This window comes from Podarcis melisellensis (assembly GCF_964234715.1).
Source record: "Podarcis melisellensis genome assembly, chromosome: 8".
NCBI classification, from domain to species: domain Eukaryota; kingdom Metazoa; phylum Chordata; class Lepidosauria; order Squamata; family Lacertidae; genus Podarcis; species Podarcis melisellensis.
Window position 1 is genome coordinate 3,389,726 of NC_138540.1, and position 24,578 is coordinate 3,414,303.

Consider the following 24,578-nt stretch of genomic DNA (forward strand, 5'->3'; position numbering starts at 1 on the left):
CAGCCATGGTTGTCTTCCCAGAGGATGGAGCCCATCACCAGGGTTTGTCTCTCTGTGCTTCCTCCCCCAGAATGCCTTCTGGTTCAGCCTGGGCTGCTGCGCCTTCTTCCTCCTCCCCAGCATCTTCTTCGCCATCAAGACCACCAAGCACTTTCGTCCCATCCGGCACCGATTAGTGTAAGTGGGGTGGGCCTTGGGGGCGGCTTCACATTCAATTCAATTCATCTGCTTATTAGATAATTTGTACACCAGCCTTTGCTGTACAACCCCCTGGGTGACCGCCAACAATGAAACAGCATGGAGAAGAAAAGATAAAAGCACAGAAATAGCAGCCATAAAACCATATTATTCGGCACGGCTGTAGCTCAGTTAGATGCTGCGATGGGCGCAGGGGCACGGGGGCCTGCAGGGGTGAAATTGGGAGCAGGGATCACAATCCAGTACCCTGTGAATGACCCATCAGGTCCGGAGGCCTTATGGACACCCACAGTGTTTCCTCCCACTCTGTTAAACAGAGAATAAAAGTCATTGATTTATAAGAGCCACATATGTCAGCCTGTTGCCACATATCCCATGGCCTTATTTAACCTTTTTAATCAATACCTGTTTTATTAGCCTTCAAACCTTTTACATGACAGGTGTTCTACCGTCCCTTTTAAAGGTCAGTGTTGCCTCTGTAACTCCACTTAGGTTATACATGCAAGTCAATGCAGTATAAATTATCTTCTCATGAGGCTGTTTCCAGGCTAGTCTTTGGAGACCCTCGTGAGTATTTTTTTCTTGAGGAAATGAGCAGGTGGCAAATTTGAAATGCCACTTTTCCCCTCATGTTATATAACCTGTCGTTGCCCTTCATAATCTGTTGTATTGAGGCTGTGGTTTGCAATTTGGGAGTAATTCTTAGTTGGCCATAATAAACATCCTACCTTCCCTAAAACAAGCTAATGAGGTGAAATAGCTTCACAAATTTGTATTGTCACTTCTCCCCAAACCTCTCATTTGTGTTTTTTCCCCATGTTGTGTCTAGCTCTACTGGATCAGAGGAAACTTACCCCTTCCATATCCCACGCGTCACGTCTCTGCGACTGTAAGCAACTCCATGTGTTCGGATATCCAGGTGAGAGAGATGTGCATTCTCTGGAGATCTGTGACCCCTGGGCTGCTCATGCGCACGTCCTTCCCTCTTTCTGCCACAGAATCATCAAGTGCAAAGTTGCCACAATAGCTCAGAGAACACAACTTCTGGGCACCTTTGATAGTGTGAGAATCTCAGAGGCACCAAGTGCTCTGTGACAACATTCAGCTTTCCCAGGTTAAGCTCTTAAAATTACAAAAATGGAACCAAGGTAATAATTACTGCTTAAATACTTTCCTTGCTCCTTTCTAGGCATTTGGAAGTGCCTCAGATTCCTGTAGATAAAACTAAAATACTGTGCTCACTGAATCTCTGAATGGCAAGAGACTCTACCAGGTGTTCCTGAGGTTTAGTTTTCTTGGAATGAGGGTCAGTGGAGATTGCGATGTATTTAGAATATATTGTTTTATTTAAACACATACACAACATGAGCATAGGATGGAGGGGCTCACAGCATTAACACCCCAACAGATCTTGCTTCCCCATTATGGACTTGTTGTCAGGAGTCCCTCTCCTGCCTTTTTTGTGACCTCCCCAAAAATCTAGCTAGGAATTTCCCTTCTTTCACAAAGACAAGCCCTGGTTTTAGAGAAAGGCAACTGATACTGGAGCCGCCCCTGCACACACACCCTGCACATTCAGTCCTCTTAAGTCAAGTCACTCTGTGTCTCCTTTCAGTTCAGCCAAAACACACAGACACTTGCCCTCTTGTTCCAGCCAGGTGAGGTGGGAAAAGCCCACCTATTTATCTCTATAGCAGCAAGGCTTACACTAAACTGCTGGTGTGACAGTACTTAGCTGAGTGGCTAAGGCCATTAACTTTACATAGGAATTGGTTTGACCAGTAAGTAGATTTTTCTACTGGATTCCAAACCTCACAGGCCAGTAAGCGACCCACTGATATCATCCAATCCTGTAACAATCCCTCCAACCCTATAACAAACTAGTTTTTCTCTCTCCTGTTAATAGTACAACAGATAAAAGTGAGGGCAAGGGCCATTTTGCTGTCTAGGGAATAGATAAGCACACAGAACCTTTAGGACCAGCTCTTCTTCTCTCCACCTTAACCTGTTAAATGGCAGCAGTCATGTCAAGCATGCTCAGATAATCCAGCTGGAGTTTCCGACTGAGATTCCTGATGCCTTTCAGAACTCTGCTAAAATCAATTAGGCCTGTCTGCCTATAGAGCCCCTCACCCAAACCATACTCATGTTTTTCACTTGCAGGAATCACCACGGGAAAATGGCTGGATCCTTCCAAGGGTGGCCCTCTGCGCTGCGTGGGGTTGATACTGAGCTCTTCATAAAACAACTTCTCTTGGACTGAAAACTTTTTATCCTCCCATCGCTATTATTCATCTCATCACAAATTTGCTTTCCTTCCAAGTATCCCTTGCTGCTCCTCCTCACTCAAAGAGAGCGAGTAAATTTGTAGATGATGGCAAGGTGGTTGATGTCCTCTTAAGCCTTTCTCTTGCAACCTGGTATGAGGCCTGTTTCACCACTTGGCAGGTTACTTTTTAACACAGATGAGGCTGAGTAGGGATGGAGGGTTCTGTAGATTTCAGTTCTCACAGTTTCTCATTTTTCAAATCTTAAATTCACTTCTCCACATTTCTGCAGCACATTTCTGCATTTTTTTTAAACCCACATCATGATAATTCATCAGCATGTTAGTTGATCTTCCCCTGATAAACATAATATTATATGCAGTGTGCTATTTCCCTTAATATATGCTTTTTTGTAAGCACTCTTTCTTGGAGAACTGCATCACAAAATTTCAAATTGGTGAGAATTTTGAGGCACAGCTGTGTTTCAGTTTGCATACTAGATTCAGCTTTGAATGCATCCTGAATCAGTTTCCTTCTCCACTTCTAGGGTAGGAGGAATCACCCACCTAGCAAGCGGCAAGAACTGTGGTTGTGCTGGCCTGGTGTGTCTGCGGGAGTTGAGGTTGCCAAAATAATTCCACATTGTCAAAAGTATCCACCTCCTCCCCTGATCAAAATCTCAGATTTCAAGTTAAGAATCTTTATTTATATAAGAAATGGCGAAATGTGGGATGAAGCAGAAAACAGATAGGCAGCATTGAGAGAGAGAGAGAGAGAGAGAGAGAGAGAGAGAGAGAGAGAGAGAGAGAGAGAGAGAGAACAATTTATTCCCTAACCTAGCTTAGCATACACAGCAGCTTCCAGGGTCTGAACCTGAGACCTTCTACATGCAAGGCAGGTGCTCAACCAGCAGCCACTGAGCTGTGCTCCTCCCCTGTGTTCTCCCTCCGTGATGCTGCCTTCCATGTATGCACAAAGGGGTAATGCAGTGCTTATTTTTAGCAAAATTCTCTCTGCATGCCACACCAGCAAGAAGCAATTCAGGCACTGCTTTCCCCTGGTGCTATGCATGTAGGAGTGTTGCTAAAAATAGACATGTTATTCTGTCCTTTGGATGTGCATGCCTCTGCATGCGCCACGCAGAAAGAAAATGGCCCGCTCCCACGTATGCACCAAGCTCCTGCCATCTGAGCCCTTTAGGGACAGCAATCCGCCAGTCTTGTGTATAATAATGGCTGCAATTTGCCCCAGTTGGTTTGGGAACGTTGGCCTATTAATAAAGAAGGCACTTTGGAAAGATGTGGCTATCAAAACTTTCTGTTGCCTGTGTGTCTTTGGGGAAGAGCAGGGGATGATTTGGGAAACCCAGGAATGTCAGAGGTTGTCTCATACTGAGTTAGACCAGTGGCTCATCTATCTTAATATTCTCTACACTGACTGGCAGCAGCTCCCCAGGGTTTGGGACAGAGGACTTTCCCTGCCCTACAACTGGGACTGAACTCGGGGGTTTCAGGGAGCTGTGGTCTTTCCCCCTCAAGATGTGGAGAGTGTCCTCTGGTTTCAGTCATCCTGTGGTGATAGTTCAGCTGCTTTAGCGCTCAGAGTTTCTTACTCTGTTCACAAGTAGGTTTGGCAGATTCAACCCAGAGAGAAGTTTGTCCGGCTCAGCTTCTCCTACTATTGCATCATTATCAGGAAAGAGAAGAGAAGCCTGCCATTGAAAAAAATTAATTTGATATAGCCTTAAAATTTTTGATAAAAATATATGTCATACCAGGATGAAGGCATAACAAGTAGCCATGAATGAATTTCTCAATGTGTATCAAAAATATAACCTCCACTGATTAATCTGAAGAACAGGAAAACCCACATTGTACTGAAATTTCTATTTCCCCTATCAGTAGCCAGCCAGAGGTGCAGATGCTTTTGTCCCAAAAAACCCAGAAGTCACTTGTGAGTTGCCAGTGCACCAGTGCCTTCCTGCAAATAAGGTCGGGCAATTAGAAATACAAAAAAATCTGGAGGTAACTTTAAACGGGGATAATTTCATAAACATTCCTAGAGTAGTTTAGATCAGGCTTCCTCAACCTTGGCCCTCCAGATGTTTTGAGACTACAATTCCCAGCATCCCTGACCACTGGTCCTGCTAGCTAGGGATCTTGGGAGTTGTAGACCAAAAACATCTGGAGGGCCAAGGTTGAAGAAGCCTGGTTTAGATGAAGGATCACTGCTGATGTGTGCAGTCACACCCTTCTTTTACATATGACAAAAAGTCTTGCCAACTTTTTTAAGTGTTTCAAAACCTTTGTAACATGCCTGAGCAAAGGTGGCAGCGTGTCCAAAGAAATGTGCCTTGCTCCCATAGTATGTCCACATCTGTGGCTTCAAGCGCAAGAAGGTCTTTTTCTCTGCTGCATTTCAAGTTGCATTTCTACACAAGAGAGGGGGTGGGGATGTCTTCACTGTCACACAAGACCTTTTGGTTTCGCTGCCCCTGCAACCTCCCACCCCCTGGGCACATGGGCACTCAGCTGCAGAGGCCATAATGGCTTTCTCAAATGTACACACCGTTATTAAGAAGCAAATTGCAGCTTAAGTTTTCTAGTTGGGCTGAAGCTGATTTGAGAGAAAGGCATCAAACAGCAGTACTTGTCAAGAAACGACAGCATCAATATGGATTGTGGCTAACGTCACGCAAATGTGGTTTCAAAAACTAGCTGTGGAAATGCGGAGTAAGCGGTCATGTGAACATGCCCTGAAAAACAATTATCTGTTTCCCAGCCTGAAATTTTCTAGAATACTAAATCTCACTAGATCTGGCAACATTTTGTTTTCTCTTAAACCAGCTGAGTGCAGTCAAATTTAGCTACCTTCTGGCAGGGCATTTGAATACAACAGCAGTTTTCTCCGGCAGGATTAAATCTGTTGAAAGCTATAATCTGCCAAATGTTTCAGTTTAGTTTGTTATAATCTGCTGGAGCTTTTTCAAGTGGTATTTTTTTATAGCTGGAGATTATTATTATTTTAAGGGGGGGGGAGGTTTATAAAAGGACCTTATGCCAGGCTTTGTCAGCCAGGTGCCCTCCAGATGTTTTAGACTCCCAAGTGCCGTCAGGTCCAGCCAGCACGGCTGCCCTCCCATCAGTCCCAGTGTCGTATGGCTGGGCTGGCTGGGGCTGATGGGAACATATGGAGAGTGCCCGGCTGGCAGTGTCTACCGTACACTCAAGGCAGTTAAGCATATGTCTGTGTGTTTAAAAAAAGGAAATAGTTTTGAAAAGGACACTAAAAGACATTGCCAGTTAAAAAAAGGCAGCCCAGAATAAAACATTTTTCATCCTTTCTTCAGAAAGAGCTGCTTGAAGTCTGCTCCCTTTGTCACTTCTGATGAATGGGCAATTATACTTAATAGTTTGGATAGTGCTCTTTTGTGGAAACGCATTATTCACCCTCCAACATGCTCCTGCTTAAGTGGACCACTGCTCCCTCTCCTTGGCCCTCCATGGCTCATGGCTGTTACTTCTCCAAAGCCCTCAGCCAGCTAAAGTCACCAGCTCCCTTAAACAGGAAAGGGGATTCTCTCCTTTGCTGCCTCCAGTGCTCCCCTGGGATCCTGCGCAGCACTATTCTAGCCCTCTGTCTGGCCCTTGGGACTCTGCCCAGGCACCCCTTCACCCCACCCCCTGCTGCTTCACATGGCTGCATGGAGGACACAGAGGGGGGAGTGAGTGTGTGTAGAAGCTGCCTACTGTGCAAAGGTAGAGTTGGGCCCACCCATTTCTGGCATGTGGCCCTCAGAAGGTTCCCCAGAAGGGCATGTGGCCCTTGGGCAGAAAAGCTCCCCCCCTTCTCTACAGTGCTGTCTCTCTTTCACCCCCTTTTCAAATCACTGTTCTCATAGCATATATTTTCCATTAAGGCTTTGGCTCAACCTCTAAAGTGCTCATCTCAAGTGTTTAAAGAGCATCCCACAATCCCTTTGGCTCAGCTCCAATGGCCCCCTTCATCTCCCACAGAAACTGGTCCTCAGCATGTGGGGCTGCACTCGCTCATGGCCATCCTTTGCTAGCCCTGCCCACCCCTCTCTCTGCCTTCTCCATTGCGGAAGCTGTTGAAATGCAGGTTGTAAGCAGCCTGAGAAAGGGCTTTGGCTTGTTGTATGCACAGGACATGGCAATCACCCCCATTTTGCTGATGAGGAACGAAGGGTGAGAGAGCAGCTTGCCCATGGCACTCATCCGATTCCTAGACAAACACTGATTCCAAAGCCAGATCCCAGCCCAGTGTTCCAGGGCTTCGTCTAGGAGGGGGAAGCCTCAGCCTTGGGTGGCTCCAGAGCATTTTGTGCTTGTGGACAAAGCTGGGTTCTCATGATATGTTTAAAGTACATCTCCCCACTCAAGAGAAGAATCCAGTCATTTCTTCCTCCTAGGGAAGAATCAGTTTTTATTCTCTCAGATTCTATTTGTTCCATTTAGTTCTCCACATTTCTGCAGCAATTTGCACTTAACAACAACAACAAACACCTCATGAACATTATTCAGCCTTTTGGTGTAAATTTGTCCCAATAAATACATTTTTGTATACAGTTGTTTTTTTTACTAATATGAAGGAAGGCTGTGTGTCGGGTCCCATATTGTTTTGGAAAGTGCAAATTTGATCAGTTTGACTTTAAATGTAAAACAAATTACATTCTCCCCCTTCCCTGCCCCTCAAAGAGCTGCAATTCCTGGCACTCTTAACATTAAAACTACTATTTCCAGGATTCTTTGGAGGGGAAGTGGTTTAAATGTGCTTTAAATGTATGGTGTGTAAAGAGTCCAGCATGACTTGTTGATGAATCTACTGTAACTTCAACACTTGTGATGGGGCAGCAGCTACCAGAGGGGCTGCTTATCTCTGCTCTTCTGCACCTCACCGCAGCTGCAGCCCACTCTCCAGCCTCTGCCACTTGAGGCAGCTGCCTCACTTGGCCTAACAGTTGGGCTGCCCCTGCCAAAGGACACCATTTCTCAGCAGCCTTGAGCTCCCACAGCTTCCTATGTGTTAATTAACTATCATTATCATAACCATTTATTTAGTTATTTTATTTATTTATTTATTTATTTTGCCCTTCATCCATAGATCTCATAGCAGTTCACAGAATAAAAAGACAAGATAAAAACACAGAACACACAATAAAAACCCAAACAAACAAAGAAACCAACCAACCAACCAACCAACCAACCAACCAACCAACCAACCAACCAGTAACCCCCTCCACCCTCTCTTTTCCTTCATAGTAGTTGGCACATTATGATGTCTGAGTTTATCTCTCTATGCAAGTCATGGAGGGGGGGGGGTGTCTTTGGAAAACCACAACAACCCACAACCCCAGTTTCAATAAGCAATTGCATATTGTGGCATGTCTGCCTTGGGACAACGAAGTGTCAAATGGCAAGACCTCTGCTATGAAATAATAAGCAATTGTTTATTCTGGGGCAAAAATAGAGCTGTCTACTTCTGATCCTCTTATAATCAGGATAGCTCAAGAGCTGAGCTGCAAAAAGAGGCCTTGAGGCAGTATGTATTATTCATATCCCGTCCTGTGCCTGAGCCATGTAGATTCCAAACACCCACATTTTTGTTCCTCAACTCAAGGATAGTGACTACCATGGTTCTCCTTTAATCATCGAAGTGCACAGAGATGGCAGCAGTCACATTTAATGTGCACATGACTGACATTTCCTTTCTCAGGTTGACCAAAGGCACTGAGATGCAGTCCGAGTAGATACTGAAATGGTTTCACACTTAAAGGGGCTGGCATTGCATTAAGAACAACCCCCCACCCCAAAAAAATCATCAGTGGACGACTAGCTGGTCAAAACGTTCCATGAAAGATGGAGGTGAAAATAACAGTGAAAAGTAGAGCAAGGCTGAAACCTCCAGATGATGTTCTTGTAGAGAATCATGGCCACATGGCCTTCCAGTGAGTCAGGCCATTGGTCTCTCTGGCTCAGTACTGTCTACACGGACTGGCAGCAGCTCTCCAGGACTTCAGAAAGAAGCCTTTCTGCTCTAGCACTGATCTGTAATGCACCATAGTTAACAGAGATAAACAACAGCCTGTATTTTGTAATAAAAGATCATAACAGGAGAAAGAAACATGCCAAACACTTAAATGTTATATCCACATTTGGCTTTGACTGAGGTTGCTTGAAGCATCTGACACAGGCTTGTGTCCGTTAAAGCATCAGTCATAAATTTTGTTGAACACATCAAGGGAATGGTGAGATGCACACAATAGTGGCTCTCAAGGGGAAGCTGATTTATTGATTAAACCCCATGTTCTGCCTTTCTGTGGAAAAATGCCCAGGGCAACCTGCAATTACGAAGTTTAAAAAATGATCATTTTAAAAGAGATATAAAATAACTCTAAAAACAACCACATCTGAAAGTGGTTGCATGTGAGCAACACATGCATGGGGCTTATAATTCTCAGGGCACTTCCAGACAATCCATTTGTGGAACAATCCACCCGATTTGTTTGCAGGGAGGATATGCCATGTTGTGTTTGTATGTGACTGAATTCCATCCACAAAATGTCTTGAAGCAGCCAACATCTAATTGGATTCAGTTGAAACGGGTTCCATATAAGGGCTTAACTGCTTTGCTGTTTAGCACTACTCATTTAGAGATCGCCTCCCATTGGAAAGACCCCAAAGGGATGGGATGGCAAGGGACGTTTGGGATCTGACTCTTTTCCAAAACAGAAGAGTTGTTAGAGGCCGAACTAAACACAAACATTTTGACAAGGTATGGTTCCCATATATCACCTGTGTAAACAGAAGTGATTTAATGTCAGATCTCTCATGGCTATGCCATGGACACTTAAAGCACTGGTGAGGCATTCAAAGATTCAATTATTTGACAGGCTCCCCACTCAGTTTCCCTCCTCCTCTGTGACTGGTGTGGTGTATGCATGTAACATTGCAGGCTTTGTTGGAGTTTATTAATGTTGTTCTATTATAAAACCAATAAAATGTCTATTTTAAAAAAAGGAAATTGGGAAACAACCCATTGATTTCTGCAGAGCTGAGTGCAAGGCTTGTTAATCCTTGAGAAGCAACAGCCCTCGTGAAAATGTGCAAGGAGTATTCCTTTGATAGATGAAGCATCTGCAAAACGGAAGCAGGTGGGAGGCAACAAAAGGGAATATAACTTGGCAGCTTTAAGGTGAGGTCACCGATTAAGGACAGCATCCACTTTTTAATCTGATTGGGAGAGATCAAGATGGATTTGCCACTGCATGGGTTGCCTTTGAAAGTGCTTTTTGTCTTGTCCTGGGAAAGGCAGCTAGACAAGCGGCAGGACCAGGAAGAAAGTTGAGCCCATTTGTACCAAGTGCCCAGTCCCTGTTTTGCCTCCATGGGGTTGCTAAATTGTTCAAAGATAATTCCAGGATAAAAGAGGTTACTGGCTGTAAAGCATCTCAGAGTAGAGAATCTGTTAACAGCTGAAGGTTGCAAAGTGAGTATAATCTCAGCTGATCTTTGAGAACAAAAGCAAATTCTTTTCTCCTGGAGAAAAGCTCAACACAAACTGAATGCCTACTGCTTTTCCGCTGCCACTTTGAGACCCTGACATGAAAGACTCAATAAAAAGAACAAGGGAGACAGGGATCTACTAATACCCCCGGGACAAGATGCTCTTCTTGTGGAAAACAAGGGCACCTACATTGCCTCAGAAAGGATGTGCTGGCTTGTTTGTTGCAAACAAGCCTTTGGTGTCAGCGCGGGTGGGGGGTGGGGAGAGAGAGCAATAAAATAAAAAATGGAGCTGTGGTAGAGGATAACCTTCCTTTTTCAAAGATGGCAAGAGTGTGCTTTGATCTGTCTTTGGTTCTACAGGATAGCTTGAAAACCTATGACAACATACATGCTAGGTGGGGTCTAGAAAGCTACCTGTCAGCTTGGCTAAGACAAAGTGCAGAGTGTTGGGTAAGACCCAAAGAGGTGGATCTGGGACTCCAATCCAGTTATAATATTGAAAGCTGCCTTCTACTACGACACTCATTTTGTCCATTGAGGTCAATATTGTCTACTCTGATTGGCAGTGGCTCTCCAGGGTCTCAGGCAGCACAAGGCGTTTCTCATCTCCTCCTACCTGACTCTTTCCTCCTCCAAATTGGAGATGGGGGGGACTGAACCTGGGAGCTGCATGCAGAGTAGAGTATGTACTCAGACCCTGATCTGCGGCATCTACCTGACCTCTTCCCAAAACAAAGAGGAATTTGGGGTATATTCCCCCCCCATAAAGTTGCTGTCTGATGTCTAGTTAGACAGTGGAGCCTAGAACACTGGGGCGTATGGGGCACTGCCCCACCATCCTCAAGGTGCTCTCAGCCAGCCCCTAGCAGCGTGCCTCCTTTCTTACAATCAGGGGTTGGCTCTGAGTGCTATTTGCTCTGGTTCCGCCTGCTGTTGCTCCCCCTGCCTTCCTGGCACTCTGCCAGTCAGTGCAGACAATACTAGATGACCCCCGTGTTCCAACTCTACAGTTCCATGATGGACCAATGCTTTCAGGACTTATTTTCACTTCCTCTTGTCCCACTGCTTTTCCCCATAGAAAACTGCACTTTAGTGCTCAGTTGGAGCAAACAGCAATAGGATTTTCTGTGGCTTGCTGTTTGTTCTGATATAGAGCTAAAGAGTGAGTTTTCCCTGGGGAAAGAGCGGGGCAAGGGGGAAACCGCTTGGACTGGGGCTTTCTGGGCATGTGGCAAGTGGAAGTGTGGGCGAGCCCTCAGTCAACATAAATCAGCTCCTTGTGGGTCCCTGTGTACTTTGAGTGTGCCTTTGAGATGGCTTCTCTTGTTATCTCAGCAGTGGGGAATGCCAGCCTACAGTAGGCCCACCAGGATTCCCAATTCACCCCGCCAGGCTGCATCACCCAAGCCATGCCCACTTGCCCTACCCTGACATTGCAGATGAAAAGGTGGAACTCCCTGCTGGAAGCAGAATTTGCACCCCATGCCTTTGTCCCACCCAGCTAGGCTTCAAACTATGATGTGCACAAATGAAAATGGGCCCCTTGGGGTCACTGCAGTGCCAGGTGAATTTCAGGTGCGTGCATGGGCGTAGCTGGGGGGGCAGGTGCCCCCCAGGTCAAGTAAAACAATAGACATACTTAACTAACTGACCAATCATGTTGGTTCTGCCTCACCAACAAAGTCCTGCTCCCCCTAACAAAAACCCTGCCTACGCCCATGGGTGGGTGGCCCCACCCACCAGTCAAAGCTGGCTCCTGTCGGGGGGGGGGGGAGATCAGGATCTGGCCCTCTGGCTGGCCCCAATTCCCTCACTCCTGTGTTCTTCCCGTCTTCTTCCTTCCGGTCAAGGTCTTCCACAGACACAGGCAGCAAGAACGTCTGCCTTTCACAGACCCTGACCCCTCCGTACTGATTGGGGCTGCCCCCTTTAAATCCCCCTGGCGGTCTGCGCGGGGGCCATGGGGTTCATGTATTCAGCTCATGGGCTGCATTAGGAAAGGGAGAGCAAAGGGGGAGGGGGAGGGGCGCTGAGAGTTCGGTTGCTATGGAAACTGGCAGCCTAGGCTGGCATGTTGCCTAACAGAGAGTGGGAATAATGGTTCAATAGGTAAACTTGGCACAGGGGTGTTCTCTTTTGTTGAGGATGCTTCCACAAGGACAAAGGCAGCTGGCAGGGCCACCTTCGCTCCACTTTTCCGCCTCTTCTTCGCTCAGCCGCCAAGGCAGGCCTGGCGAGAGCAGCCTCAAGGGAACAACTCTGAGGGAAGGCGCAGGAGCAACAGCCGGCGCTGTTTGGATTTTGTAGGCCAGAGAGAGAGAGAGAGAGAACACCTCCCACCAGCCCACACATTGGGACTGAATCCACAAAACGGCCGAAAACCACCCTCAAGTTTCCAGCAAGGAGATGTTTGAGAACCTGGTGAGTAAATGCCACGCAAAAGTGAAGCCTGCAGGTGGGGGGGCAGATGCTCGGAAGAAAATCTCTGCCTCTGAGGTTTCATGGGTCCCATCCACACCTTCCATTTAAAGGACTCTCATACCACTTTAACAGCAGTGGCTTCCGCCAAAAGAACACTGGGAACTGTAAAAAAGGTAAAGGACCCTGGCAGTTAAGTCCAGTCAAAGGTGACTCTGGGGTTGCGGCGCTCATCTCACTTTCCGGCTGAGGGAACCGCCGTTTGTCCGCAGACAGCTTTCCGGGTCATGTGGCCAGCAGCACTAAACCGCTTCTGGCACAACAGAACATCGTGAGCACCAGAGCGCACAGAAACGCCATTTACCTTCCCACTGTAGCAGTACTATTTACTCTTGCTGGTACGCTTTTGAACTGCTGGGTTGGCAGGAGCTGGGACAGAGCAATGGGAGCTCAAGCCATCGTGCAGATTTGAACCGCTGACCTTCCGATCAGCAAGACCAGCAAGAGGCTCAGTGGTTTAGACCATTGGGAGCTGTAGTTTGTTGTGGACCCCCTAACAACTCTTAGCAACTCGTAGCAAGCTACAGTTCCCATAATTTTTGGGGAAAGTCATCACTGTTAAAGTGGTACTAGAGCACTTTAAATGGACTATATGGATAGAGCCATAGCCATAAAGTTGTGTAAGTGGTGCATTTCTTGCACAAATGCATGCCTTGTGTTTGTGAATGCCGGCAGCTGGGTATATTTTAAAATATGCATAAAAGTGAAATAATATATGATGCTTGTTCCTGTGATCATAGTTGACTAGTTCACACGTACCTTGGTTAGAACTCATTTTTCCTACACTTGGGGACTAGTAGCAGGCACGGCATGCTTGCACTGAGTCCTTTGGAAAACTTTGCTTAAGGCGGAGGTTTTCAACCTTTTCCTGCAGACTCCTGCGTGGCTTAGGAGCCCAGTTGTGTCACCTCTTGCCTGCAGAGCCGGCAGCCCCTCCCCTCTCCCTTGTGGAGGGTTCCCTCAGCCTCCTCTTCTCCCCTCTCCTTGGGAGTCTTCTGGGCAGCCGCAGGTGCTGCCCCAGGTCTCTGAGCTGCCCCCCCCACCCCCAAAAGAGGTGCCTCCTCACACTGCCCCACTGGGGCCTGGGAAACACCTCCTGGTCAGCCCCAGAGGCGCCTTTCGCCTGGGGAGCTTATAGCTGTGCAAGCCCTTGGGAGGCAGAGACATGAGAGAGGGCATCAGAGGAGGGAGGAAAGGAAAGAGGGACAGAGGCCAGTGTTGCCCTGGCACCCCTGGCCACCATTCAAGGCACCCCAGAGTGCCATGGCACACGGGTTGAAAACCACTGGCTTAAGGTGATGTGGACCTTCTATCTGTGGTGCCATATCCACACATGCCAGTTGTGACTTGATGCTGCAGTGATCAACTTGCATGTATGAACTATCTTCAAGTTTATAGCAGTTAATTGTTCAGAAATCAAGAGGTGTATTGGCACGTGTGAGACAGTCCAAGTTTAATCATGTATAATTAAATGATGTGAATCCTACACTTCCAATATGGCCTTCCATTAGATCTTTTGGCTTCCCTTTCACATTGAATGAAGAGCCACATATGATGCATTCCTATTTGTGTCCCTATTTACCAGGGACAGTCTGGTGCCCATCTTGGAACATCATGGTCAGGGTTCAGACCTCTCCTGCCAGGTCTCCAGAAGTAATATTTCGGAGTGGAGGATAGATATGTCCTCTTTTCTCCAACAAACATGCTCTAAATGATGTGTAAGGATGCACTTCCTGCACCATACATGCTGAGGTGTGTTTTGAGCAGTGATAGTATATAATCACGCTGGTGTGTTTTGTTAATGTACCGTTAATGAAAAGAAGTAACACCAATTTGACTTTTAAACTGGTAAAGAGCAGAGCAGCCAAGGCTCTGCTAGGGTTGCCATATTTTCAAAAGTAAAAACCAGGGAACCATGAAAGTTGTTGAGCTTGACTTGCCTAAGATCCAGGATAAATCTGGGTGTATGGCAGCCCAGGCCCTGCCCTCCGTGAGCGGCCACCAATTGGCCTGTTTGAACAGCCCCAAGATCCTGAGGCCATGGGGGATTCCCTGCAATGCTGGGAAGTGAGCCTGGCCAGGCGATGGGGATGGAGGCCTGAGCCTGAGGGACGCAAGCACCGCCCCCCCCCCCCCCGGAAAGCCGTGAGCGGCCATTATTGCAGAGTAAATGCATATAGCACACAACTGAAAGAACAGAGTCCCACCACCTTTGGGACCCATGGGCACCCCTGGAACTTAGACAAAGGGTCGGGGCACCACCACAAAATGACTGCTATGTGGGAAGGTGCTTCCAAGCTTTTTCAGATTTCGTTTTTCTTTCCCATATGAAACACAGCTCACCGGACCAGTAGTTAAATAATGATTGCTCACTTCACTGAAGGCTGAGAGACAAGTCGCTTGCTCAAGAAACGGAGTGGAAGGCAGAGTTGTGATCTGAGTGCTAAACTCATAGCCAATCCTTTCCCTCCACATTGTTTTGCTGCAGCATAATGCCCATTTCACAGAAGCCGTATAACTTGCCCAAGAAACTGAAGGCAGATCCACACCATACATTGAAAACACACTTGACACACATTTTTCTTATTGATTTTTAAATGCTGCTTTTAATTTATGTGCCTGTTTGCTGTGGCAAAAGAACAACAAATAATAAATAAATAAATAAATAAATAAATAAATAAATAAATAAATAGCCAGCAACAATAAAACACGACTTCCTCCAAAGGCACTGGTCTTCCTCTCACAGAGCTACAATTCCCAGCACCTTTAACAAACTACAGCTCCCGGAATTGTTTGGGAGAAGCCCCGCGCTTTAAATGTGCACTGAATGTATTTTATTTGAATTTTTATTTGAATGGTTGTTTGATGTTTAAATGCCTGGTGTGGATTTGCCCTGAGTACAAGACAGTACATTTACTTTAGCGATGTGCAGTTCTGGGGGTGGGGGTGGGAGAGAAAGGTGAAGGGGCTTGGTAATTTATCTTTGATATGAGAACAGAAGTGTGGCAAATATGCCTTTATTTGGGTTGGTGCAGCCATCTGAGACCATTTGTGATACCATCTGCCCTGTTCTGGTTGTGTGAGAGGCCTTGTTCCTGCGGGGGAAAACTGGTTTTCTGCAGCACGACCACATTCCTCAAGTAAACCGAGTGTGATGGGACTCCTCACGTGCTCAGTGGTCACATGTACCCACATGCTGTGCTGAATTGTTATCATTATCACAAAACTAAAGCAGTTCAAAAGCTGTCAGGAAAAAGATGCACACTTGAAGACGAGGAGGAGAACAAATCAGGCATCAGGGCTGGGCCAGCAAAGAGAGACAAAAATAGTTTGGCTGAAAATGTAACACCTGTCAAACTGTAAGGACTGAGATTTTCATATTAAAGAGAAAAAGAGAGAAAGTAGGGCTTTGAAATTCAAAGAAACTCCCTCACCCCGTGCCATTCAAAAAAAAAAAGCCACATCATTTTATCTCTCCAGCTGGTTAAACATAGTAGTGAGGTAGCAAATTCAGAAGTGTGGGTGTGGGGGTGTGGGGGGAGAGGGGGGGTCCCCTTCATGCTAGGCACAGCCACATCCCCTCACAGCCATGCGAAGGGCCAGCCTTCTAAGATTATGCAACCTTCTAATATTATACAATATAATTATATAATAATTATAATTAGGGATGCACTGCAACAATCTGTGCAGATCTTCCTGTATTGCCTTTCAGCTAGATCCACTGTTTTCTGGGCCTTATAAATGGGCAGTGATTTGGAGTGCTCCAATATCTTATTTCAGAGCGACATAAATTGATGCTCCAATGTATGTAACAGAACTAGCACACCAGTCTCTTGAAAGAGAAGCGCCTTTTGATTTCAGATCACCTAAATGCTTCACTTTGAGCCTACAGAACAACTTCTTGGTGTTCTTCCTGTGTGCTTTCTCCAGTGAAACCAACCCTCAGAGGCTGACTCACCTCATAGAATCAAAGGATTGTAGAGAGTTATAAGGTACCCCAAAGGCCATCTAGTCCAACCCTCTGCAATACAGGAATCACACATCTTTTCACTCTGATTGGTTCCAACCAGCACAAAGGGAGGCAGTGAAAAGTTCCTATTTCATTCTGATTGGGAGTTCTAGGATGAGGGCGACAGGGACCCTGCTTCAGAAATATTAACACAACTTCAACCATGGACCGCTATACATTTGGTTAGACATCTGGATTTAGATTGGCTCTTAAGTCCTATAAACAAAATGATGATAGAGTTCAAAATCAACAGATTTGTTGAGGTCAGCTGTGGTCATTACAGGCACCCTCCAAATTACATGTGTTCAACTAGTGCATGCTCAGCTTTATGCACTTAGCATAATAATAATGGGGGGTGTATCCAGGAAATTTGTTTATTTTTCAGTCCCACCCACCACTGAACCGAATGGTGCTCCCACTATACGTGATTTCACGTATATGCGTGGTACCTGTATATGCGTAACCCCTGTGGAAGCAGGAAATCTCCTGTATAGGGCAACCTGTTCCATCCTGGTGCCTGGATAGCTCAGTTGGTTAGACCATGGTCTGATAACGCCAAGGTTGAAGGTTCAATCCCTGTATGGACCAGCTGCATATTCCTGCGTTGCAGGGGGTTGGACTAGAGGATCCTCAGGGTCCCTTCCAACTCTACAGTGCTATGATTCTGCGACTTTCTCATTGCCCTACATACGTTGCTTTGCAGTACATCTCCTGGTGGGGCTGATGATGGGAGTTGGGAGTCCAAAACATCTGGAGGGCACCAAGTTGTTGAAGGCTATTAGAGTAGCTAATTTTGGGGCTGGACCCATTTCCAAGAAGGTACCTGCATTAGTCAATTGCAGCAAAAAGAGTCCTGCAACCCATTAAAGAATAACCAACTGGTTATTGTGGCATATGTTTTGTGGATTACAGTACACTTTACTGATTATGTGGACAAAAGTTTATGTCTTTTGGACTGGAAAGATTCTGGCATTTGGGTGGGCTAAGGAGCAGAGAGAGCCCAATGGAAGCTTAAGGGCAGAGTAGGGTCCAATCCTCCCTGCTAACCTGAGTAGGAAAGGAAGGAAGTCTAACAAAGTTCTGCTTCTCCCCATGAAGACTACTTTGACATTTTATTCAAATGTTGAATTTTTTAATAAAAAAACAGCAACACTTGTTTGCTGGTGCCTTGAGCATATGATTAGTCTGCTTACTGGATAATCCAGCACTGGTTAGGGCTGATGCAAGTTGGAGTCCAAAGCCACTGGAGGACAGTTGGTTGATGAACTAATGTTATTTCTGAATAAGGAAATATTGCTGGTACGGAGGGGTTGCTTTAGTGAAAGTTTGGAGAGCAAGCCAGAGGTGAAAGTAATGCCCCCTAAATTATCTCTCTTTATTCAGCACCGAAATGAAAGTGTTCCTCTGCTGCTGGAACACTGACTGGGAATTCATTCCGCACAGAGATTTCCATCTCCACCAGCAAAATCAGACAGCTGCTTCTGGCTGATGGAGAATGAGAGAGAGAGAGACAGAAGGAGTTGCGTTGCAATTATAATTAGATCCCAGAGTCCAAATAAATGTGATAAGGCTGCCAGATACAAATTGTCTATTCATAGTGATTTTGTAAGCTTCCCCTTTGAAAAGGAGAAGTCTATGCCTGCTTTTGTAGGGACAACCTTCTGTATCAGGAAAGTGCAATGCATTTCTTTGGGAAGTGGGGGAGCAGCCACAGGATGGAGATTTATTTATTTATTTATTTTTTATAAATATTTATTAAGGTTTTTTAATAAGAAAATACAATAATAATAAACATTATTGCTTTGTTTTAACAAAGTTTCATAATATTCTTGAGCTTCCTCACGTCTCCCGCTCCCATTTGCATCTTTAATAATTTTTGTCAAGCAAATTATCATCTTTTTTCCAAATCTATGACCACATGCTTAAATATCAATTCTTAATCTATTTTAATGATGGCCAATTATTTATAACCAAGCATCCTTCTTAACATTCCACTAAATCACAATATTTCTGCAGGTAGGTCTTGAATTTCTTCCAATCTTCTTCAATCCTTTCTTCTCCCAGGTCTCGGATTCTGCCAGTCATCTCCGCCAATTGCATATAGTCCATCAGTTGCATCTGCCATTCTTCCAGTGTGGGTAGATCTTGAGTTTTCCAGTTCTTAGCAAGTAGTATCCTTGCTGCTGTTGTTGCGTACATGAAAAATGTTCTATCTTTCTTTAACACCTTCTGGTCTACAATGCCCAGAAGAAAGGCCTCTGGTTTTTTGGTAAAGGTATACTTAAACACCTTTTTCAACTCGTTATATATCATTTCCCAGAAGGCCTTCACTTTAGGGCAAGTCCACCAGAGGTGAAAGAATGTTCCTTCATTTTCTTTACATTTCCAACATTTGTTATCAGACGAATGGTATATTTTGGCAAGTTTAACTGGGGTCATGTACCATCTGTATATCATTTTCATTACATTTTCTTTCAAAGCATTACATGCAGTGAAATTCAACCCAGTGGTCCACAACCTTTCCCAGTCCTCAAACATAATGTTATGCCCAATGTCCTGTGCCCATTTTATAGCCGACTTAACCATTTCGTCTTGCGTATTCCACTTCAGCAGCAAATTATACATTCTTGAAAGCACCTTAGTCTTAGGTTCTAACAGCTCTGTCTCCAACTTCGATTTCTCCACCTGGAATCCTAGCTTTTTATCACTTTTAAAAATTTCCTTAATCTGAGCGTAATGTAACCAGTCTCGCACTTTATCCTTCATTTTCTCCATACTCTGCAATTTCCAGTTGTCCCCATCTTTTTCTAACAGTTCCCAATATTTCGGCCAGTAGGCTTCCATATTGGGTCTTTTCCAAGCCTTAGCTTCCAAGGGTGAAAGCCACCTAGGAGTTTTATTTTCTAATAAGTCTTTGTATTTTGTCCAGACATTAAACACTGCTTTTCTGACAATATGGTTCTTAAAGGCCTTGTTTATCTTAGCTTTGTCATACCACAAATATGCGTGCCACCCAAAAGCATTGTTAAAACCTTCCAAATCTAGCACGTCAGTGTCTTCAAGAAGTAGCCAATCTTTCAGCCAGCAGAAAGCTGCGGCTTCATAATACAGCCTTAAGTCTGGCAGGGCAAAGCCCCCTCTTTCCTTTGCGTCTGTTAATATCTTAAACTTAATTCGGGGCTTTTTGCCCTGCCAGACAAATTTAGAAATATCTCTCTGCCACCTCCGAAAACACTCCGTTTTGTCCACAATTTGCAATGTTTGAAACAAAAACAACATCTTTGGCAACACATTCATCTTAATGGCAGCAATTCGGCCTAACAAAGTAAGTTTCAATTTTGCCCAACTTTCCAAGTCTCTCTTAATTTCAGACCAGCATTTTTCATAATTATCCTTAAATAGACTCAGATTCTTAGCTGTTATATTAACCCCTAGGTACTTTACCTTTTTCACCAATGATAATTCTGTTTCTCTCTGAAACCGTTCTGACTCTGCATCTGTCATATTTTTCCCTAACACCTTCGTTTTTTGTTTATTTAGCTTAAATCCTGCGACCTGTCCAAAATCATGTATCAGTTGTAAAACTCTTTTCGTACTAGATTCTGGCTCCTGCAATGTCAAAACTAGGTCATCTGCAAAAGCTTTAAGTTTATATTGTTTCGCTCCGACCTCAATCCCCTGCACCAGCCGGTCACCTCTAATCAAGTTCAAGAGCACCTCCAGGACTGAAATAAATAACAGAGGGGAAATCGGGCAGCCTTGTCGTGTTCCTTTTTCAATTTTAAATTCTTCCGTTACCACATTGTTGACTATCAATTTAGCTTTTTGCTCTGAATATATTGCGTCAATCCCATTTTGAAAACCCCGCCCCGCTCCCATTTCTTTTAAATTTCCCTTCATAAATTTCCAAGAAATGTTGTCAAAGGCCTTCTCCGCGTCTATGAAAATCAAAACTGCTTTAGTGTTTATATTTGTTTGCAAAAGTTCCAAAATGTCTATAATGTTCCTTGTATTTGCAAACATATGTCTTCCTGGGAGAAAGCCTGCCTGGTCCTTATGAATCACTTCATTCAAAGCTCTTTTAAGTCTGCTTGCTAAATCATCAGCAAATATTTTGTAATCCACATTTAAAAGGGAGATGGGGCGGTAGTTCTTCAGTTGTGTCTTTTCAGTTTCTGATTTTGGTATCAACGTGATAAAAGCTTCCTTCCACGATTCCGGCGCCTTCTTTCCCTCCAAAATTTCATTGCTGACCTCCATCAAAGGTTGAATCAAATAGTCACTCATTGTCTTATAATACTTGGAGGTCAGACCATCTGGTCCTGGAGATTTGCCCAGCTTCATGTTCTGAATGGCATGTTCAATTTCTTGTCGTGTTATTTGACTATTCAGGAGTAGTCTGTTTTCTTGTGTAAATTTTTTAAGACTATGTTTTTTCAAAAATTGTTCAATCTCAACTTCATTTTGCGGCCCTTGAGTGTATAGTTTCTTGAAATATTTCTGGAAGGATTTTCTAATTTCCACAGGGTTCTGAATATTTCTTCCTTCAATTTCTAAATTTGTTACTATATTCAACTTTTGTCTCTTCTTCAACTGCCAAGCCAGCAGTTTCCCACATTTATTTGCCGATTCAAATGTTTTTTGTTTCATTAGCTTAATCTTCCAGTCTATTTCCTGGTTTATCAATTTGGAATATTGTGCCTGATAAAGCTTAATTTCTCTCAGAATCGGCTGCGACTTCGGATTTGCTCTTAACTTCTTCTCTAATTCTCTTATTTTCTCCAAAATTTTGTCTTTCTTTTCATTTTGTTTCCTTTTCTTAATGGCATTCTGTTGTATTAAGAACCCTCTCATCACAGCTTTACTTGCGTCCCAAATTGTTCTTTTTTCCACCGTTGTATTCAAATTTATTTCAAAATAGTCCTTCAAAGCTTTTTGGGCCTTTTTAATAATCTCCTGCACAGGATGGAGATTTAGACACTTATGAATGGCATGGAGAAAACAGCCGAAGAGTCTCTCGCTCTGCCCCTCTCATGAAGGGTGGAGAGCCTTTTTCAGTCCAAGGGCCACGTTCACTTCTCAGCAACCTTGCAGGGGCCACATGACAGGGGTGGGCAGTGCCAGAGACAAAAACAGGCAGAGCAATAAGTGTGAATTCTGCCTTTGCACACTTGCAAAGTTAGTTTCTTCACACTCACGCATCACTCTCCTTCCTCCACCCAGTCATGCAAGAAGCATTGCCAGGGTTCAAGGGCACATTCCAGCCAGGCAAAAACACCCATGAAGAGGGGCTGGAGAGGATGCGGCCTGGGGAGAGTCTGATAAAGAGGTCTTAAGGGCACATTTGGGCCCCTAGGTCTGCGGTTCTCATCCCAGAGGAACCTTTAGAGCAGCTCTGCAAATTAGGTCTGTATTAGTTTCCTTGTATTACCTGGAACATTCTAAAGTGCAGTATAAATGTCAAGCACAATTGTATTCTTATGAATGAGCCATTTGTGTGTAGGAAATGGTACAGCTACCAGTGCCATTGTCTGTGTCAAACAGACCATCCTGACATTCCTTCTGGAATTCAATCAATCAATCAAACCTTTATTGCATTAGCATACAGCCATAGCAGGATAAGACAAAAATGATAGAGACAAGCAACCTTCTGGAATTAAAAAGTGCAGCTACAGAACTTCCACATCAGTGGAGCAGGGATGAGTGCCACTACTTATTTCACAGCAGGGAACAGTGACATCATCTCCTGGGGGGCTGTTTGCCAGTTCCCTGCATGCCAACTAAATAAACTTTGCTCAGGGAGAGACCCACCACATAAATGAGCTCAACAGAGGAAGAGGCAGATTCTGTTAACTGAAGTTCCTTCATTATGGCGAAATGTCATGTCACATAAATGCAGCAAGCTTTTGAGCCACCAAGAGCTCTTCATCGGGCTGGATGTTACATAACTTGGGAGGCAGGAAGTGAGAGAAAATCTGGCTCTGTATTGATGTTGCAATGTCTGCATTGGTTAAAATTCATTTTTGTTGCATAGGCTTAGAAGGTGTGTGGCTCTGGGGGTTGCCATGAAGAAAGAGCATCTGGGCTTTGGAAATTTCCCACTATGCGCCTGTTCTGCGTGAGAATCCTGCAACAATGACTTAGAACGGAAGGTGAGAGGTGGGGTGCCAAATGTTGGCCTCGCAACAGAGCACTGTTGCATCACTTCCTGAATGCAGGTGTATTTGATCTCACTGTCAATCAAGCGGCGACTTTTAATGTGAAACTATGCTTGCTGGTGTCTGTGCTGAGTTTTCAAATTCAATACTGAGGTGCAGACTGCCCTGTTTTCTCAGTTCTTGTCCTTCTTGCTTGATAAAAGTTAGGCAGGGGATTGGTTTCAGGGACTGGTGAATGCCTTGTTGCAGGAGAGGGAAGTGCCAAAGCAAAGCCTTAAAGGAGGCTGTGTTGTGCTTCTCTGGACCCAGAAGTTTACACTATAACTTTAGTTCAGTTGCAGATATTCCCTTTGGGGGCAAAGTACTTTGGGTAGGTACAAACATGCTTGGAGAAAACAGAGTACAGTGGTACCTCAGGCTACATACGCTTCAGGTTACAGACTCCGCTAACCCAGAAATAGTACCTCGGGTTAAGAACTTGGCTTCAGGATGAGAACAGAAATCGCACGGCAGCAGCAGTGGGAGGCCCCATTAGCTGAAGTGGTACCTCAGGTTAAGAACAGTTTCAAGTTAAAAATAGACCTCCAGAATGAATTAAATTCTTAACCCGAGGTACCACTGTATCTGGACCCATTTTAATCCAGCTTCAGGCCTGGATTTGGCACTGAAACTGCCTCTGTCACCATGATTGATGACCCTTATCAGGAGAGAAGGAGGGCAACCATGTAAATAAACCATGATACCTCTATAGCTTCTGATACCATTGACCGTAGTATCCTCCTGGGCTTCAGGGATTGGGTGTTGAAGGCCCTGTCTGGTAGTAGTGGTTCTGATCCTATCACCAGATGCTGTTCTTGCTCATTCCCCTGGGGATTGACTTGCAGGGTCCCACATGGCCCAGTCTTCTCTCCCAGGCTCTCTCAGATCTAATTGAAGCTGTTGGGAGCTGCCTTTCGGAGATTTGGACTGAAGTGTCACCACTTCAGGAACTGTGTGTGTGTGTGTGGTTCAGGTGCTGCACACTCACTGTTCCTTAATCTCAGCTTCCTACATCTTAAGATCAAGCCCATACTGGATCCCTTTGTTTACATCATCTAAAATAGCTGTACCTTTTCTCAACCTCTGTCAAATGCTGGTGGATATGAAAAGTATAATATCAGCTCAGCTCAGAAAGCAGAAGGCTGAGACGAAGCAAACAAGAGGGACAGGCACATCATTCCTTGGAGCAAAGTGACTTTGATGGCACTTTGTAATGTTAACGGTTTGACAATTTGGTTCCTCAGTTGGACCCAGCTCCTTTTTCTGAAAAAAGTCTATAAAAAAGAAACCAGCAAGAAAACAAATGGGACAGCCTGGAGGCATATCATACATTTTGGCTAAGTGTGGACTACAGTTCCCATTGCTAATGATGGTTTTCTCCAGGCTTAGACATGATTCTTTGATTGAATGGGGTGGAGGGAGGGCTGAGCTATTTATGAGCACTCAGCACATATCGGAGAGAGTGGATGTGTGCAATGCACGAGAGCAATGTAGAATGAGAATACGGTGTATTGGATTGGGGTCTGTTTTCCTATATATCTATTAACCAAGTCAAACTAGCTCTGACTTGCCTTTGGCTGCACTTATGGCTGTAGAGAGGTGAATAGGGTGTCAAATAAAACACAGAATATGTAGTTTTGCGGAGGAATAGTACTGGGGGCTTTAGTTTTGTTCTTTGCACTTTATCTCCCAAGTTACACAAATTCACCCAAAGGGGAAGGGGACTTTGCTACCAGCTGCTGCAAACCACAGGAGGGGGGGCTTACACATTTCCTCCAGGCAGCTGGTTGGCCGCTGTGAGAATGCTGGACTGGATGGGCCATTGGCCCAAGGGAAGGAGCGGGCAGCAGTTCATTCTCCCTCCAGAACCCCCTGGCCATTTTCTTTTGTTGCAGGACTA

At 44.9% G+C, this 24,578-nt stretch overlaps 2 protein-coding genes across 2 annotated transcripts in view; both read left to right on the forward strand.

Moving 5' to 3' along the window:
• PROM2 (prominin 2) overlaps nucleotides 1-3,762 on the forward strand; it is a 41,191-nt gene extending 37,429 nt beyond the window's left edge. The window contains exons 22-24 of the mRNA XM_081921287.1: nucleotides 71-177; nucleotides 1,028-1,117; nucleotides 2,362-3,762. Of these exons, the coding sequence (XP_081777413.1) occupies nucleotides 71-177; nucleotides 1,028-1,091 (171 nt within the window). The 3' untranslated portion in view covers nucleotides 1,092-1,117; nucleotides 2,362-3,762. The remainder of the gene's footprint in view (nucleotides 1-70; nucleotides 178-1,027; nucleotides 1,118-2,361) is intronic.
• Nucleotides 3,763-12,070: 8,308 nt separating this feature from the next.
• The window catches only part of KCNIP3 (potassium voltage-gated channel interacting protein 3), a 115,928-nt gene continuing 103,420 nt past the window's right edge, over nucleotides 12,071-24,578 (forward strand). Inside the window, exon 1 of the mRNA XM_081921367.1 lies at nucleotides 12,071-12,415. Coding sequence (XP_081777493.1) covers nucleotides 12,401-12,415 — 15 coding nt within the window. The 5' untranslated portion in view covers nucleotides 12,071-12,400. The remainder of the gene's footprint in view (nucleotides 12,416-24,578) is intronic.